Source organism: Anoplophora glabripennis, unplaced genomic scaffold, assembly GCF_000390285.2.
Source record: "Anoplophora glabripennis isolate ALB-LARVAE unplaced genomic scaffold, Agla_2.0 scaffold183, whole genome shotgun sequence".
Lineage (NCBI taxonomy): Eukaryota > Metazoa > Arthropoda > Insecta > Coleoptera > Cerambycidae > Anoplophora > Anoplophora glabripennis.
In genome coordinates, this window is record NW_019416293.1 from 83,066 (window position 1) to 100,282 (window position 17,217).

At 31.6% G+C, this 17,217-nt stretch overlaps 3 protein-coding genes across 3 annotated transcripts; 1 reads left to right on the plus strand and 2 right to left on the minus strand.

The window, feature by feature from the left end:
- Positions 1–13,022: 13,022 nt before the first annotated feature.
- Positions 13,023–13,772, minus strand: LOC108912290 (gem-associated protein 8-like). The gene has a single exon (XM_018717489.1). The coding sequence runs from the start codon at positions 13,766–13,768 to the stop codon at positions 13,076–13,078; it is 693 nt and encodes a 230-aa protein (XP_018573005.1). The 5' UTR covers positions 13,769–13,772; the 3' UTR covers positions 13,023–13,075.
- A 356-nt stretch (positions 13,773–14,128) lies between these two features.
- On the plus strand, positions 14,129–15,330 carry LOC108912285 (syntaxin-12). Its single transcript, XM_018717482.1, has 4 exons — positions 14,129–14,553; positions 14,608–14,773; positions 14,830–15,070; positions 15,120–15,330. The coding sequence occupies exons 1-4, from the start codon at positions 14,357–14,359 to the stop codon at positions 15,296–15,298; spliced, it is 783 nt and encodes a 260-aa protein (XP_018572998.1). The 5' UTR covers positions 14,129–14,356; the 3' UTR covers positions 15,299–15,330.
- An 871-nt stretch (positions 15,331–16,201) lies between these two features.
- Positions 16,202–17,061, minus strand: LOC108912286 (eukaryotic translation initiation factor 3 subunit K). The gene is made up of 2 exons (XM_018717483.1): positions 16,879–17,061; positions 16,202–16,822 (listed from the first exon to the last, which is right to left on the minus strand). Exons 1-2 carry the CDS (start codon positions 16,929–16,931, stop codon positions 16,228–16,230), a joined length of 648 nt encoding a protein of 215 aa, XP_018572999.1. The 5' UTR covers positions 16,932–17,061; the 3' UTR covers positions 16,202–16,227.
- Between the last annotated feature and the right edge of the window lie 156 nt (positions 17,062–17,217).

Genomic DNA, 17,217 nt, shown 5'->3' on the forward strand with positions numbered 1-17,217 from the left:
CCATCTAGGTGTTATAGCTCAATGAATCCATTTTTATCGAGTTCACCATATCCAAATTACTACAAGTTATTATTTGTACCTATTAGCTATGTCATAGGTATCGTAATTTTGTTAACTTATCACTATCGATTGCAAAGTTATGTATGTTTACTTCTTTCCACGAAAACTGACAATAATTTCGTTCCAATCCTATGTTCACCCTCTGCTTTAGTTTATTATGATTTAATATAGAGGAATAAATTTAAATACGGACTTCGTCATATTTCTCTATTTCTGATGAAACTGAAAACATTTTTTTTATCACAAAACATTTTGTTAACTGTCAAAGCCTGTAAAATTTCATTAAAATATTCTTAGCGGTTTCTGCAACATTTATAAATTTGCATTTTTTTATTAAAACTTTAAACTCCTGTAGATCGGAAATTAAGCGTTTTAGGAATATGGTATATTAAGGAAATATAGGTATCACAAATCGCGTGTACTAACTATAACCTCTTGCAAGGACGGCATTGACTTACCAAACACCTTGTAGGTATAGGTATATTTAAAAAATAACACAAAATGGAGTTTATGGATATGATTTAATTTTATAATTAGGTTTTTACAGGGTTACTAAAAATGGATGAAATGAAAAAAAAATATTTTTTAATGAATGTCCTGGAAATTTTAAATTTTATGAAAACATTAGTTATACGAGAATAAAAAAGAGTTTTAATAAACAACAAATAATTTCTTTGGATTCTATTTTATAAGGTGCTCAAAGTGTTCACTATTTACCTCCTAACAGTAATGAATTCGCCGAACAAAATTTTGTAGTGATTCTAAAATGATGTTCATTCATTAAAGAATACATTTTTTCGCTTTATGCCTTTTCATTTTCTGTAAAAAAAAAACTAATAATAAAATTAAATCATATCCATATCCTCCACCTTATGTTATTTTCAAAATAAATATCCATAATATCCTTTTTCTTTTATAAATTTGAGGACTTTTAAAGTTCGATATCTCGAAAACGGCAAGTTTAGGTACATGAAAAAATTTAAATATGGAATAATATACTGGGTATTTCATTAAAGAAAGAGTAACTTTGTTTCATCATGACTTTTTGACTGATTTTTCTGTATTATAATAGATTTTAAAAAACCCTAAATCGTTTGTGTGTTATGATTTTTCGGTGGCTATCTTAGTTTAGGAGATAATCGACCGTTTCCATACATATCAGCGACCCTGTATAATTGTTCTTAAATTAAAAAGTTTATTTAGAATGTGGATTTATAATAAATTGACTATTTATGTTCTTACTAATTAGTATATTATTTATTTATCCCTATAAACAAGTCTTTTCCTTTAATTAACAGATAAAAATGGTTCTATTCGAGAGCGTTTTAATTTAAAACTAAGTAATTTATTGTTCAACGCATAGTTTCGTGATAATTATAAAACAATAAATTCCATTGATTGTATATTGAATGAATTTCATGCTAGATATACCTATGTCTTTACTCCCATAAAATAGCAATCTATTAACACTACGTTATTATTTACTGTAATTTTATGTTTCACTTTATCATAGGACTGTTTTCGTTGAAATATAAAATAAAATAAGATAGAGACAAGCCTTGATAACTAAAGCAGAACGGTTTTTCAAAAAACAACAAAAATAATGGTAGATGTTAAAATAAATCTAGTTATTAACGTCAAAAATTTCAGATGTTTTAGATATTATTTGTACAGTATACGACGTGGAAAAAAATGGCAGGAGTAAATTAAACGCGTCTAACTGTCTTGGATGCAATTTTCAATTTACGGGGTAACGTTCCAATTTTTTATCGTTTTGCAATAACTGACACAAATTAGATTCTTACTAACGATAACATCTCAACCGAGGGAACGATTCTTTTATTTCTCCCTGCGCTCGGACCCCGGTAACCGTGTGTAACGTACAAATTAAGAAATAAAGGAACTCCGTTTCACGTTTTGTGGCTCATTCTTATTAATTATACCGTATAATTAACAACGTCACACATTTGACAAACAAAACCTGGCGTGAGTCTTCGGACGAACACACGCTGCATATCACAGTACTGGTGCGTTTCGCGCTGTGGTGCTCGCTGGGGCTTTGTTTGGGTGCCTTTTTAGCTGGTCCTTTTTGGCACATCAGTCCCATCAGGCTATGTAAATTGTAAATACTGTCTCGGGAATTGTTTCTGCTCGAGATGAAGCCGAGAGAAGGCTCTTTATCGAACGAAAGCGTGGATATGAGGGTACAGTAAGATCCGCATACGTTTGTATGAATGAAGAAATAATTAACTCCCAGTAACGCTAACTCACTTGTTTAAAACCCATAAGGAAATTTTTCACGATATTTACAATACAGTGTGAGAAAGTAAAATAACTCCCTTGTTATTCGTAATACAGAAAAAAAGTTTATATAAAAGTTTACAGAATCAAGAAACCAAAACTACAAAATTAATTTGATATATACAGGGTGATGAGTAAGAACGGGACACGCCAAACATTACATTTTTTAAGTGGAATACCCTGTACATTTCTAAACAGTTGGATTTCTGAGAAAATTCTATATATAGCAATATAAACAGTTTATCATTTTAGTGCGGGGTTGCCAAGTTATGTAGAAAAATCTTAGAATTTTGGAAAAAACATGACCTCGAAGAAATTGTATTAACTTCCAACTACTAACACTTGGAGCAAAAATATTTGATAGAGTTATAGGCAAATGTTAGGCAAATACTCCTATATTAGCTAATATCGATATTTTATACAGGGCATTTTTATAATACGATTATTTTTAGAAAGTTTAAACTTGATTTTTCAAATGGAATACCCTGTATTTTATTCTATTTTATTCACATATCGGTCCACTTCAACTTTTATTAAGCATGTTCTATATCTAAAATTATTAGTTTTTAAAATATAGAGCAACATTTCTGAAAAAACTTAATTTTTATTATTTTATAGGATACCAAATAAATATTAAATAATAAAATTAACTCAAAATGGAATGACAAATTATTAACTGACAAGTTGACACAACGTGACAGTTTTTTCCAAAGCCATTTCGTGCGACCAAAAATAATAAAAATTAGGTTTTTCTAGAAATGTTGCTATAATCTTAAAAACTAATAACTAGGTGCAGAACATATTTAATAATAAAATGATCGTATTATAAAAAATGATCTGTATAAAATATCGATATTAGTTAATATAGGAATCTTTGCCTAACATTTGCCTATAAATCTGTCAAATATTTTTGCTCCAAGTGTTAGTAGTTGAAAATTAATACAATTCAGGTTTTTTCCAAAATTCAAAGAATTTTCTACATAACTTGACAACCCCGCACTAAAATGTTAAACTGTTTATATTGCCATATATAGATTTTTTTCAGGAATCCATATGTTTAAAAATATATAGGGTGTTCTTTTAAAAAAATATAATATTTGACGTGTCCCGTTTTTACTCATCGCCCTGTGTGTTTCAAATTAATTTTATCCTTTAGGTTCTTTGATTCTGTACAACTTTTATATAAACTTTTTTTCTGTATTATGATTAACAAGGAAGTTATTTTACTTTTTCGCACTAATGGCCCACCCTGTATATATGACATTTTGTGCTTAGATCGACTGTCAACTGTTAGAAACTAGCTTTAGCCCATAAGGTAGAGCAGTAAAAGTAGTTTGGCGGTTGTGTTTGAAGTGATCTATTTTATTGTACAGAAAAATCCCAAATATTATGTAGAATAAGAATCCGAGTTTGCCTATTCCAAAAAAACCATTGCTGAATTCAGGGGAACAACAAGCATACAAAAAGGACGAAAAATTACCCGTTTTTCGACATATTTTTCCCTGTAACATTGAAAGTAAGCCCTAAATAAAAAAAGTCATTAAGTTTTTATTTTTTGTTCATTTGACGATTTTCTATAAAGTTACAAACACTTCGAATTACAAAAGTTGAATTTTGCATTAACAATGAGCGAAAAATAGTAGAAAATCGTATGTATATTTGGAACAATTTTCAAATTAAGTAAATATTTATAAATGTTGATAAAACTTTGTGAACAAATAGTAAATCATGTAAATTTTACCCTAAAAATTTTGCAACGATGGATCGCGTGTTTTTCGATTGACACGATTGTTAATTACAAAATTTCAAAAAATTTATCACTACAATGGTTATAAAAGTGTAAAAATAGGTATTTTTAGTATTGATCATTGTTTATTATGGCAAGAAGTATCTCTAAAAAATTATGTGCCTTTTCTAAACCTTAATGTAAACCCATGGTACGAACTTTTTGAAATTTTCTTAATTGTTGCAAAATTATTAGGGTAGCATTGACATTACTATTTTTCGTCCATTTGTTAATGCAAAATTCAACTTTTTTATTCGCAGTTGTAACTTTATAGAAAATCGTCAAACAAACAAAAAATAAAAAATGACTCAATGTTACAGGGAAAAATATGTCGAAAAATGGGTAATTTTTCGTTCTTTTTGTATGTTTGACATTCCCCTTAATTTAGCAATGATTTTTTAGAATAGGTAAACTCGTATTCATATTCTATATAATATTTTGGATTTTTCTGTAGGTACAACAAAATAGATGACTTCAAATACAAACGTCTCGAATTCTCTACCGCCTGGACTACTTGCAATTTTTGCGCTGGCAAAAAATCATTCTGTTGTAAACCGTGACGTCAACCTATGTAGGTACTCGGTATAGAGAAAAGTGATAAATTAACATGCGCGCAGCATTATTTTTTAAAAGGAACATGTGTAAATAGTAATTACTACAATCTCATTCGCACCTCCTTACATAACGGCAAGAAATAATATAAATAATGAAATATGCATATAACACAGGCCATAACTTTATTGTTTTATTGGTACAAGTATCGTTTATGCCGGTAATAAAATTGCAATATAATAGTGAGGGTTCTTATTTATTTTCAAATCGGAATACATTATTTTATGAAATAAATTAAAACGGGAATAAATAACTGCGTCGGTATGGGTGTCGAATAGAAGCATTTCCTTAATTTTTTTAAGTCGTAAGTTACATTGTAACATACTTCTGATAACCTTGCTTACATACGATTTTTCTGAATACGTAAAAGTTTATTCCATTAAAATTTAACACACTTTCCAATTAAATAAAAACATTTTTCATTTCAGTTGTCATCTATGTCTATAAATATGTTAATATTTGTTATTAATAATTAATATTTTAATTTTATCCACATTAAATGGGTGCTCAATTTGCTAACAAATGTTTTAACAAAAAGAACGCACTGTTTTTTTCAGTAAATTTAAGCAAAAGATAATGTATCTGACCCAATTGTAACCTGTTTTAACACATAAAAATACAACCAATATAACAACATTAATATAAATCAAGGTAATATACAGCGTTTTGAATTAATGGTTCCAAAGAATGGTTAAAAAAATTATCATTATGTTTTAATGATCTTTTAACTAAAAGAAAATTAAATTTATTTTGACTAATTAATATCTCCAATGGCACAGATTTCAAAACGTGTATATTAGTGCAACACACGTGTAGGCCGAAATAGGTGCTGACCTTGATATAGTTAAATATGGGCAAATTTGAGACATTGAGATTTTTACATAGAGGCTAAAAGTAATAATTAAAACAATTATTTATACTGACATTTATTTTTTCGGTTTATTCTGTACCCTTTACAATTAAGCAATGTGTATGTTGCATAAAAAAATTATATTATCGAATTATATGTTTTCAGTAGGTGGATTTGACGATGCATGTGGATCAGCCCTATCTCTGTGAGGTAAACGACATTTCCTAACAGTACCTACTAGCCAGCTAGTCTTCAGAATGCACTGCACACGTATGTAAATAACTTCTCGAACTTACTACTTTAATTTCGATAGTTAAATGTGTAAAGGCAGCCAAGTAATTTATGTAAATTATGGATCTGTGCCTTCATACCATCTATCTGTGAAAAACTATCACGAACTTTCTCCCAGTCTTACAAATCAATCGGTTCGAACAACAACCCTGAAGTCATTCATAATTTAATTGCATATTAGAATATATTTAATGCAATGCAACTTTTTGTACAAAATTACACGCACAAAATTAACAGTGTATCTTTTAAGTCGTATTTTTACTTTATTTTTTTGAGAAACTTCAACTTTGTTGAATTCAGAACATCGTTAAAATAACCGTCTTGCTCTTTAAAGTGTGACGATCGACCCCGCGCAAAAATTATTGTAATCATCCGGGATAGAAACATCATCTAGGTGATATTTTTGTTAAGTAGACGTCTGCTGCAGCGTGCATCGCTTCCTGTGTAAGATGCAGTTACATTTTGTTTTGTACCGTTCTGAATTTCTTATATAAATTACAGACCATTGGCATAGCCTACTAGATGTTTAATAGAAGACGTAAAGTTAGAATATTATAGGCGTACAATTTCATTGGTACTAACATACCGATGACAAGCTGTTGATGGCCAATTAAAATCTAAAATATGGATTATAAAACGACTCTAGGTCATCGTAGTTGCAGATGTCAGGTGGATGAATTTAATATTAAAATATTTAAAACAAAAATTCTAGAAAGTAAATAGAATTAGTTGAATTGTTTCCACTTTCTTGATTACCTGGTTAAAAAATTAATAAATTTTAAAAAGTTTTAGTTTTGGATAGCAATTTGTTGATTTTCCCTACCCGTACGCCACTGCGTAGTTGCGTGCGTACGCTCTACACGTATCATTATCCTAATTATTTCAGAAAAGTCCAAAGGTACAGTTTGCATGAGTACCAATACATATTTTGTAACATTTTTTGTGCGCCTGTTTTGTTCACCGAACTTTGCAAAAAATCCTGTTGCAAATTTGAGTTTGGTGCAGCTTTTACAGAATTATTCACGATTTTAAGCATCGTTTTTTTCTTTTCGAAGTCCAAACGGATTTCGGCCATTTTGTGGTAAAGCAGTCGGCCATAACTTATTATGATGTAAGTTTTTTTACCTCCACCTAAGAAATGGAGGTGAACAAGCACGCTGGTGGTGGTTAGGATGTCATAAAAAACTCCATGGATGCGACAATTTCGTCTTCTCACTTAATTTCTGCCTTGTTTCCCACGATCTATAAATAAGGCTGTAACGAAGAATATGATAAATTTATTGGTTACATCTGAAACATGTATAATAGAAATATTAGTTTTTTACATCTGACACTTATTTGAATAATCCTGAAAACCAAATCAGTGCTCTCTAGATTATTTTATCTTTCTGTTCGTAACCGAGTACATTTTAAATATCGGCCTGTCTCGCGCGTTTTTTTGAACCGTAATAATTGTCGAACGTCATAAATTTTATCCCTTTCGCATAGACGTAAAGCGGGTACTGATAAATTTATCGAATACGTCTGTAATTGAGATTGAAACTCCCCGTCCTACGAGTTTATTTAAAAAGGATAATATAGTATTAATTGAGTCCTCTTATTGATAACCGTAATACGTATGCGGTCGCGAAAAATGTCAACGATGGCAAAAATTACAAAGGCATTTCGCATTATCTGATAATTGCGGCATGGGACATTAATAATATACCGCGGCGGGCCCAGGTTTTATGCGGAGTACTGCGAGAGCTTGATCCGAAGCCAATACTAGTGGTCGGCCTGGTTTATTTGTCAAATCCGTATTTATATAGATACCGGTGGTAATGAAACACACGAAGACCCCGATAACGCGCCATTCCCAAACGTATATCTCTATCTGATTTATAAGTCTGCCTAGAATTGTGTCCACGTGACGCGAACATCCTTTTCTACTTATGATACTGGAAATAATATAAAATAATAATACTTACGGGGTTAAGCAAAACGGAATTCTGACGTTATAGTCCAGGAAAGGATTTTTGCCGAACAACAGAATGTCATTTAATTTTTGTACAAAAATTGTTCTGAATTTTGTTGGACAAGTCTAGATAATAATTTATAAACTACACTCCGTATATGAATTTTGATTGGAACTAACATAAAAACAAAGGAAATTGGTACACTCAGTTTATAAGAACAGGCATACGATTATAATTAACAAGTATAGGTATATTAATCATTAAGTACACTGTTTATTACAGGAATACTTCGTAAGGTATTCAGGAATCGAGTTCTATGCTATTTTTCCACGGAACAGCTATCACGTACAATCTGTCTATTATGTGAGGTAATTCTCTAAAGGAAGAGAATAAATTGATTTTCCACTGATAAAGTCTTAGGCATATTATTATGCAACACAACTACAAGTATTCACTGCTACAAGTAATTACATCAAACAAATACACTGATGGTTAGTTGAACTGTCTGTTAACTAATATCCGGTAATAGCAAATAATTTAACAAAAAAAATCGCATAATATAAAGACATTAAGCGAAAATTGATGCTGAGTTGTAATAAACACAAAAATAATGTGAACAAGATCTTCCATTCTCCCTCAAATCGATTTATTCTAGGAAAAAGGTGGACATAAAAATTTGTCTTTATTTTTTTACGTAATTAGAATATCGGCTTATCTATTAGAAGCTAACGAGCTTCAGTTGTTTTATGTGCGAATAAAAAAAATTGTGCTAAATAAAGGAAATTCGGTACAGTATTTTATCAATAAAATTTTTTTAGTATTAAAACTAATTACATTTCAACCACATTACAAACAACCAGCGGAATTCGCATAAAAAATAGGTACTATACACAAGGATTTCGAAACACTGTTTCAAAGATCCATTATGCGGTTTTCGCTTAACCTACGCTTTTTTCAGTCCCCTTTTTCATCAGACGCGAATAACATTATTAATTAAATATGACCGATATACTTATATGGAGCAGTTTTTAACTCCGAACTGTAAGAATTCCAGTTACACGGAGAACAAAGGGCTCTCCCACAAATCGCCCCATGACGCTGCTGTTCTAAAATTGTTTTGCATTAATTAAACAACAATTGCAACGCGGAGCGGAAACTGTTTCGAATCCCATTGGATTTGCGGTTGGCGGCAACAGTTTGAAAATTATAGGTCTCAATTTTGTGCCGCAATTTGCGAGATGACTGGACCTTTTCCTCGCAAAATCAGGTAAATTTTGTGGCGGCCGTGTTTTTCTTCGCGCTGTTTGCACATGTGGGTCCGCCTGGATTTCGATGGGAAGTTAAAGGTGACTTTGTTTGAGTGCGGGACTAAGTAACCACCTGCCGTAAAGGCACTCTAGCCGATTCCCTAAACGTATAGAATGACTTTTAGCAGAAAAAAATGGGGCTGTACGTAAAATTTAATTCTATATTAAAACAAATAAAATAAGCACTCCAATTATTTCATCTGTTATGAAAGCTATTATGATTTGTGACACAAGTTAGTCTACGATAGATCTTTGTATCAAAACCAACCAGTATTTGAAAGTTTTAGGAGCTACAGACTAATTCGACCCATCTAAATTCTTTTATAAAGTCTGGCTTTAGCTAAAGTTCAAGGAGAAGATATCACACAGATAAACAAATTGTACATACTTACAAACGAATTATTTTACTAAAGGTGCATCATTTCTGTTTGGAGCTTTCTAAAAATCCAAAACAAGTAAACCGATATTGTAGGTACTTTCAAAATCTAGTCAGTATTATTTAAATTTACTAATATAAAAAAAAATGTTTAGAAACGCCTATAAAAACTATACATATGATATCTGAGAGAAAGTTCTCTCGAGATACAACGTTAACAGAGATGAGTTATCGTCATAGTTCACCTATGTTTGCAGAAAAAGGAATGCTCACCGGCAATTATACATCTATTAAATGAAACATCAATAACGTGACGCAATTTTTTAATTGATACCTTCACTTTATGCGCGCCTTAGATAAATATTTATTTCTCTACATGTCTGAATTAAAAATGAAGAATGCGGAAGCTTCTTCTGCGAGATTTCTCCTCGATTTGGTATCAAGATTACATTTTTTTTTCGTAAGTACATTTGAAATAAATACTGGGTGTCTGTGCAGCTTTATATCACCATCTAAACATATTGTACTCACGTTCAATTAGTTTTTAACTTATTCTACATTTAGAACAATGTTTTAGTGATAACAGACCTCTACAGAACACGTAGATGTCTTCAACGGAGCATATAGTGATCATTTAACGCAGGTAAAACAATTTAGGATTTTCAGCCAAGGGCATAAAAGCTATTTGTTTAACCACCTGCCTTTCAAAACCATTAAGTAAATAAATAATTCTAGCTTCATCTATATACTCCCATTAGAACATAAGATTTGGTGTATTTTGTTAATTTTTCTACTTCTTATTTAAGTTTTACTCGTAATTTAGAACATCGTACACATGAAAGAATCGGTAATTCTTCGGTTAAAAATTTGTTTTATTGTATAAGAGAAAATAAAGAATATTAAGTATCTATTTAAAATGTTAAATTTATAAAAAAAAGGTATTTTTTCAATAAATTAAATAAAAAATTTACAGAATCTGGAAAATAATTCGTTCATTTTTCTCAGCGTACATCTCGGGGTACACTAAACTATATTCCTCGTTTCATACTTTTATAAAAACGTAACAACACGCGTCAAGCATTCGAGCTGAATGCATTTCACAAGATCTCAGTCAATAAAGTCAATAGAAAATGTATTCTCTCCCATTAGATTGTTTAACTGTGCCCGATACAAATCCAGATAAGCGGCAGTACACCCTGTTCTCGTGTATTTATAATTAAATTGATCTGTCAATTACGTAACACGCTTAATGGCTTTTGTTATAAATTATGCGCATTTCGTTGCCAGCATTTAAAAGTTACGGGCTATGGAATTAACATAATTCCTTCCCATATCCTGATCGTGCTCAAGGGACATTTTATCGCATTAATCAAGGGGGGCAATTTGTATCTCACATTGTTGCAAAAGCGCTTTCTTGGAGGCTGAGGAATCAAACGTCTGGCCATCGGAATAGCGCTGGAGAAGGGGATTGAGCGAGGAGAGAAAAGTATTGCCTTTACTTGTACTTTGGTGTTGTTAAAACAATAAGTGCAAGATTACGATTTGTTTCATTGTAAACGAATCAATTTCAAAAACAGTTTTATTTAATTAATGTAAAAAACATCGCAATTATGTAAAAAGTGTATACAAATATCCACAATTTCTGTCAGTGTATACTTATTTGCTTCTAAATTAATATTATTAATTCAAAGCGGAGTTGTCTCAGGTTGGACAATTCCGAAAAAGGCCAGACTGCATTCGCACGTTTCGCAGGCATACTGTTAACCTAATTATTCAAATTTAACGACAATTCTATCTAATCTCTAAGGCAATTTTCTCATTTTAGACGAGTGCCTGGCCGCAGATATGCCATGTGGGTTGGATTCCTCATATTTAAACCGAACACGTCCTTAAGTGATATCTTTGTCGGTGACGGGCAAATTTTATGTTGTTATCTCCAATCTAATTTCCTTGGGAACGATATTTTCTTTGTTGCAAGTGTACTTACTATCTGAATCTCACGTAGGTAGCACCAAAATAAACGAATAAGTACCCAACGAACAGACTTCAGAGAGATCAGGCATGGATATTTTTATTATCTTTGTACAAATATGTACCGCGTGTCTTCTGCATTAAGTTTTCCACTTTCAAGTATAAGATGCACAGGTACGAAGTTTTCCCTAAGTTTGGAAGGATATGTCTACCACCACACGGAGTAAACCAGATTGACCTTGGGATAAGTGTATCATTTTTAGAAATCGGTAGCTTCTACTTGTCCCAACAGATAGAGAATCTATAACACTGTCATTTTACCGCAGTCAAAGACAAAAACCAAATTCCAAAGCACTATCGAGGCCGGTTGTTTCGATTCAAGTAATTACCAGGTTCCTGTGTGTTGGTACGCGAGGGAATCAGCTTTATTCGCGTTTTCTAACGTGAACCAAAAAACAGTAATATTCCCTCATTGTCAAATTATACGTCTACAGTTACGAGTTTTTTCCCCCGGTGGAAACGCAAGAAGGAAGATATAATTACATCTGATAATGACATCTTCGTGTGCATTTTTAACATAATTTATTTCACATTAGAGTACGGGCATTCGAGATTATAGTTATCTTATAAAAGCAATAGCAGCGTACCTAATTAAAAAGAAATAAAGGCTCAGTTCTGTTGAATGCATTACTGGGAAAAAAACTCGGCTCAATTCTTCGGTCTAGCTGCGATTTCGCTACGTTCTCCCACACTTATATCCAATAAAAAAATATAAGCAACGAGATAGGAACTAGATTTTATAACGTTCCATTGAATAACAGTATTAAAGAACGGATGCATTCAAAATATCTGTCAGATTTTATCAATGGGGCTGTGTTCCACTCAGCGCCATCTACCAATGCTCTGTGTGTACTATAACCAAAATCAATAATTCTCTTATAAGCCATGCATTGTGATACGTAATTCCTTTTTCTTAGCTTCTGAAGTAAAAGCTTAATAAATTTATAATTTGTATTTGCATTTGTAGACTTTGATATAACAATACACAATGTAGGTAGGTACCTAATAAGTATCTTGTCTAAAATTCTTGCAAGGTTTAATATATCTTTCAATAAATGTGTTTTCAAAGTCGTACATCAAGATTATGATAATGTGTGTACAACTCGCTAAATATGTAAATAAAATGATTTATTAAAGTATCTATAATCATGCCGCTTCATTTATTTTGTACCTAAGTGCAGTATTATATTACATAATTATAGCAAATGTTAGGTAGTGGGTTGAATCATTTGCCTACTGATTGTGAGTAAATTATCTGAGAATTATTGTCTGGCGTTTACTTTTTAACTTTTTTAAAAACCCTAACATTGTGCACTGAGCATTTGAATTTTCTGATATTAAGATTCAAAAATTATTTAAGTACTGAATAATATTTGTAAACAATAATATCTAACTTTAAATCAAAGGATGATGAAGGAAAAATTAACAATATTTTACAAAAAAAAATGTGAGATTTTATTGAATACAGAATTAAAATAATCACTAGTAATTTACAAAACATATTTTTTAATCAAATTTTAAACGAAGAGGGATGCTTGGCCAATGCGAAGGATTTAACTGTTTGAAATGTTTTTCATAATTTAACTGGAGGGCAGTTTCCATACCCATTATTTTCTGAGCTTTATCTCCATAAATCGCCTTCATTTCTTCCAATCTATGTTTTCCACTCGGTTCTTTAGGACTCACCGGCCTTTTTGTCTTTGATATACCCGACTTTTCCCTAATGGTATTTTTGGAACACTGGTTTTCTTCTTGTCGAGTCTCTGGTTTTTCAGAATGTAATTCGATACACTTATTATTTTCTAAGTACTGCTCTATAGTTTTAGCGTAAACATTCCTTAGATGTTGGTGTAACATTTTATTTTCTAATTCTAAACTAATGGCGCGAGATTTCCAATATGCTATTTGCTCCTGTTTCTGCCACTCAGTGACCTCTGTTGGCAAAATCGATGAACTACACGATGGAGCCCATTCCATGTCGGTTATATCAAATACTTCCACAGCGGAACACAGGTCGTCGGTTTTTCGATTATATCTGAGTTGTTTTAATGACTTGCGATACCTGACTTTACTGCGTTTTCTGCGTATTCTTCTGAACGTGTTTTTACGAGGCTCTTGATATCTTGTAACGGACAATTTTTTCTTATAGCTCTTTTTCAACTTCAGCAATTCACGAACGTCTTCAGAACTATCTTCCATATTGAAAAAGTAAATAAACGAGCTTGTTAAAGTTTTCATTCATAGAGGGCTCTGTATATGAGATGTTTGTTGATTTGTCCCTGATAACATTCGTTTGTTTGTCATCACGAAGCAAGTTTACATAAATTGTATTGTCAGTTACTGAAAACTAACATGTAAATTTACAATTCGCAATTAATGAAGTATAATTAATACGTTATTTTACAGAGTAATTTTTAAAGCAGTCGTTTAGTAATTTGTATTAGTGTAGTGCGTGTGAACTCTTTAATCCTTCTGTAAACGCTAGTGCTGAACAAATTAATGAACATGACAATCTCTTCTTCTTCTGTTAAGTTAGTACTTTTCTATTGTAGCTATTAATTAAACCATAAAAAACGTAAATTTAATGTCGGCGGTAAAAAATGATTCATGCCAATTTTGACATTACACTTTTACTTTTCGTATATAAACACCTGATCACAATAAACCCAATGCAGTTTCAATATTGAAGAATTTGCTGAACTAAATATTATAAAAAATTGGTGTAGTGTTTTTTATTTATAGATTTGATCTTAGACAATCTGTAGGTACCTATATATTTCTTAAAAAATGAATCGCCCACAAAACTATGGCTCAATATCATCCCCCACAGTTGGTTTTAGTGGAGAACAAACCTCAGAATTTAACAGCTATTGTGATAACGTCGTCACTAATATTTACACTGTAAACTCGAGCCTTAAAACATTGGACAATGCTCTCAAGAACATCGGGACACAAAAAGATAACCAAGGATTGCGGAATAAGATGTAAGTTTTGCTTTTGTTTGTTAAACTGATACCTAAATATTATCATATTTGAAGCCACGTCACCCAGTTAAGCACGAATCAAATTGCCTCGGCTACAAGCAAAGACATCCACAGGTTGAAGTCGATAGTAGCAAAAGGGGAAAAACAAAAACAATTACAAGTGGAAAAACTTGAAGAAAACTTCAAGGATGCGATCAATAGATATCATACCCTACAGAAGGTCAGTAATACAGTAATATTATTTTTATATTTACAATTTGTAAATTCGTATTGTAGGAACTTGCCAGCAAACAAAAAGCTCATTTGTTGATACCACCTAGTATAGAAAGTGAAGTAGCTCAAGAAGATGATTATAACCAGCAACAGCAACAAGCGCTGGCGAGAGAAATGGCGTTTGAACAGGGCATGATGCTGGAACGAGAGGCGAGAATTAAACAAATCGAAGCTGACGTTTTAGATATCAATCAGATTATGAGAGAACTGGGTTCGTTAGTGCACGAGCAAGGAGAAACAATTGGTTAGTTAAAAAATTGTAATATCATAGCGTGTACATACTTTTTTTCCAGACACAATTGAAAATCGTATCGATCACGCGGCAGGCAGCGTGGAAGAAGGCGCCGAGCAACTTATTAAAGCTTCACGATACCAGACTAGATTTAGGAAGAAGTTGTTGTATTCAGTATTAATCGGAATAGTGATTGTGGCTATAATAATTGGTGTTTTAGTGTCGCAACTTAAGAAATGAAGATTTTATTGAATAAATTTATTTTACTTCTATATTTTGTGCTTCCCAATTTTGTTTTTTTTTATTAAAAATTAAAAGTAATATATCTTATGCTGATTTAACAAAATTTTGACCAATCGCTAAAATGGGACGATAACTTCTGCAGCCTTCGTAAATTTATTTAATTTTTTCTCTTTTCTATGCAGTTTTTCTGTTATGAGTATATTCACAACTTTCATGAATTTTTCATTATTTTCATATTATTTTATACGCTATGTATAAATTTGAGTAAATGAGCACGCTTAAATATTTCTAATGGACTATTATTTTTATAAAATTTATATAATCAGGAAATGCATAATTATTCACATAAAGTATTCTTGAGTACATATAAAGAGAAGTTTTCTGCTAATCAGAAAATTTCTCATCATTAATTCTTGTGGTAAACATATTTAACCAAATTGAAGTATGAAAAATAGTTTTTACAATTATAAGTTTATAGCAAAAACTTTATTGGAGAATGTACACATTTTTTTAATAAAAAATTATTATTATTTGCCTTTTAGTTACCACAAATTTAAACCCGACACTTATTGTTGCAAATATGTCCAACTTATTACCTATTTTGAAGATTGAAAATAGGTTACAAATCATGAGACTGGTATTTTTTCTTTCTTTATTTTGACATTTAAGTTGTCTACAAAAATTAAAATGTGTTATGACGTTGAATGAAAATTTCATATTAAAATAAAAAAAATTATCAATATAACTTTACTTCCTTCGCCACAAATATATTAAAAAAATATACATTTTTAAGAAATTAATATTTCCACTCTCTTAGAATTTAAAGGAAACTACCCCATTATAAATATAATGGAAGGATTCCACTTAACATGTAAAAAATAAAACAAATTCAAAGATCAATCCGTTTCTTAACACAAAGTTTATTATTAGCGACAAGACGCCATGATAGCGCCCACATTTTCAAAATCAATTTTCTCATTAATATTCTTCGTTTTAATGTTTTCGTCCTGATTGGCGATGAATACTAAAGAACCGGTTTCCTTCCATCCATACTTTTTTATCCACAATTTAAGGGTGCTATCGTCTACATCGCCCAAAAGTTGAGCTAAGTGAGTGCGTTCGATAGTTTGATAAGTAATTCCAACAACGTGACAGACGAATTTCCTGATCCAATCCACGAAACCGGTAATACGTTGAGTGAGCTCAGGCAAGGAATGAATCCTTGTCCAAAAAACTTCGAAATCGCACTGTTCTAGGATATCGGCTAGATAAACGATCTGATTAATCGGATCTTCAGACAGCTGCTTTTCATTTAGCAGGCATTTACACAAAATGAAATCCGTGTGAGGCAAATTAGTCAGAGCCTTGAGCAAGATCTGGCTAGTTATATCAGTATTAAAATTGAGAGGGTTAAACTGATATAATTTCAAAACAGCCAAGTTTGCTTCAAGATCATAAGCATTTTCTCGAGACTGAACCTCAACGTATCGTTCCAGTGTTGGTAAATTATCTGGGTTGTACCTGAAGGTAAAGTTAGGTTAGGTTCACGACACATTTAATATTTTCATTTTCCATACCTTTCTATACCTTTGAGCATAGAAGCTACAGTTTGCTTCATTGCTTCAGCCATGTTCCTAATACTCAGACACTTTTCCACAACAAAACGTGATGATTTTATAAAAAATACTGTAACAAAATAACCTTTTTTTCCTGGAACTGCAAAAGTTGGTGACAAAACAAAACTGCCAACAGGCAACAGGCAGAAGTCAAAATCTTTTAAAATTGAATTGATAGTGCTGCTCAGAAGAAGATGAGGATGGCCTCCATGAAAGTAGGTCAAAAGTCAAATGCTTCAAATATGAAATTGTAACTTGAAACTTTTATAAAATTACTATTACACAACGTATGTATTTATT

Coding starts and splice junctions, on each gene's coding strand:
- LOC108912290 (XM_018717489.1), bottom strand. CDS start 13,768: ATGGAAGATAGTTCTGAAGACGTTCGTGAATTGCTGAAGTTGAAAAAG.
- LOC108912286 (XM_018717483.1), bottom strand. CDS start 16,931: ATGGCTGAAGCAATGAAGCAAACTGTAGCTTCTATGCTCAAAGGTATA. Junction 16,823..16,878: donor ATGCTCAAAGGTATAGAAAG/GTATGGAAAATG, acceptor CTTTACCTTCAG/GTACAACCCAGATAATTTAC.
- LOC108912285 (XM_018717482.1), top strand. CDS start 14,357: ATGAATCGCCCACAAAACTATGGCTCAATATCATCCCCCACAGTTGGT. Junction 14,554..14,607: donor CAAGGATTGCGGAATAAGAT/GTAAGTTTTGCT, acceptor TCATATTTGAAG/CCACGTCACCCAGTTAAGCA. Junction 14,774..14,829: donor GATATCATACCCTACAGAAG/GTCAGTAATACA, acceptor TTCGTATTGTAG/GAACTTGCCAGCAAACAAAA.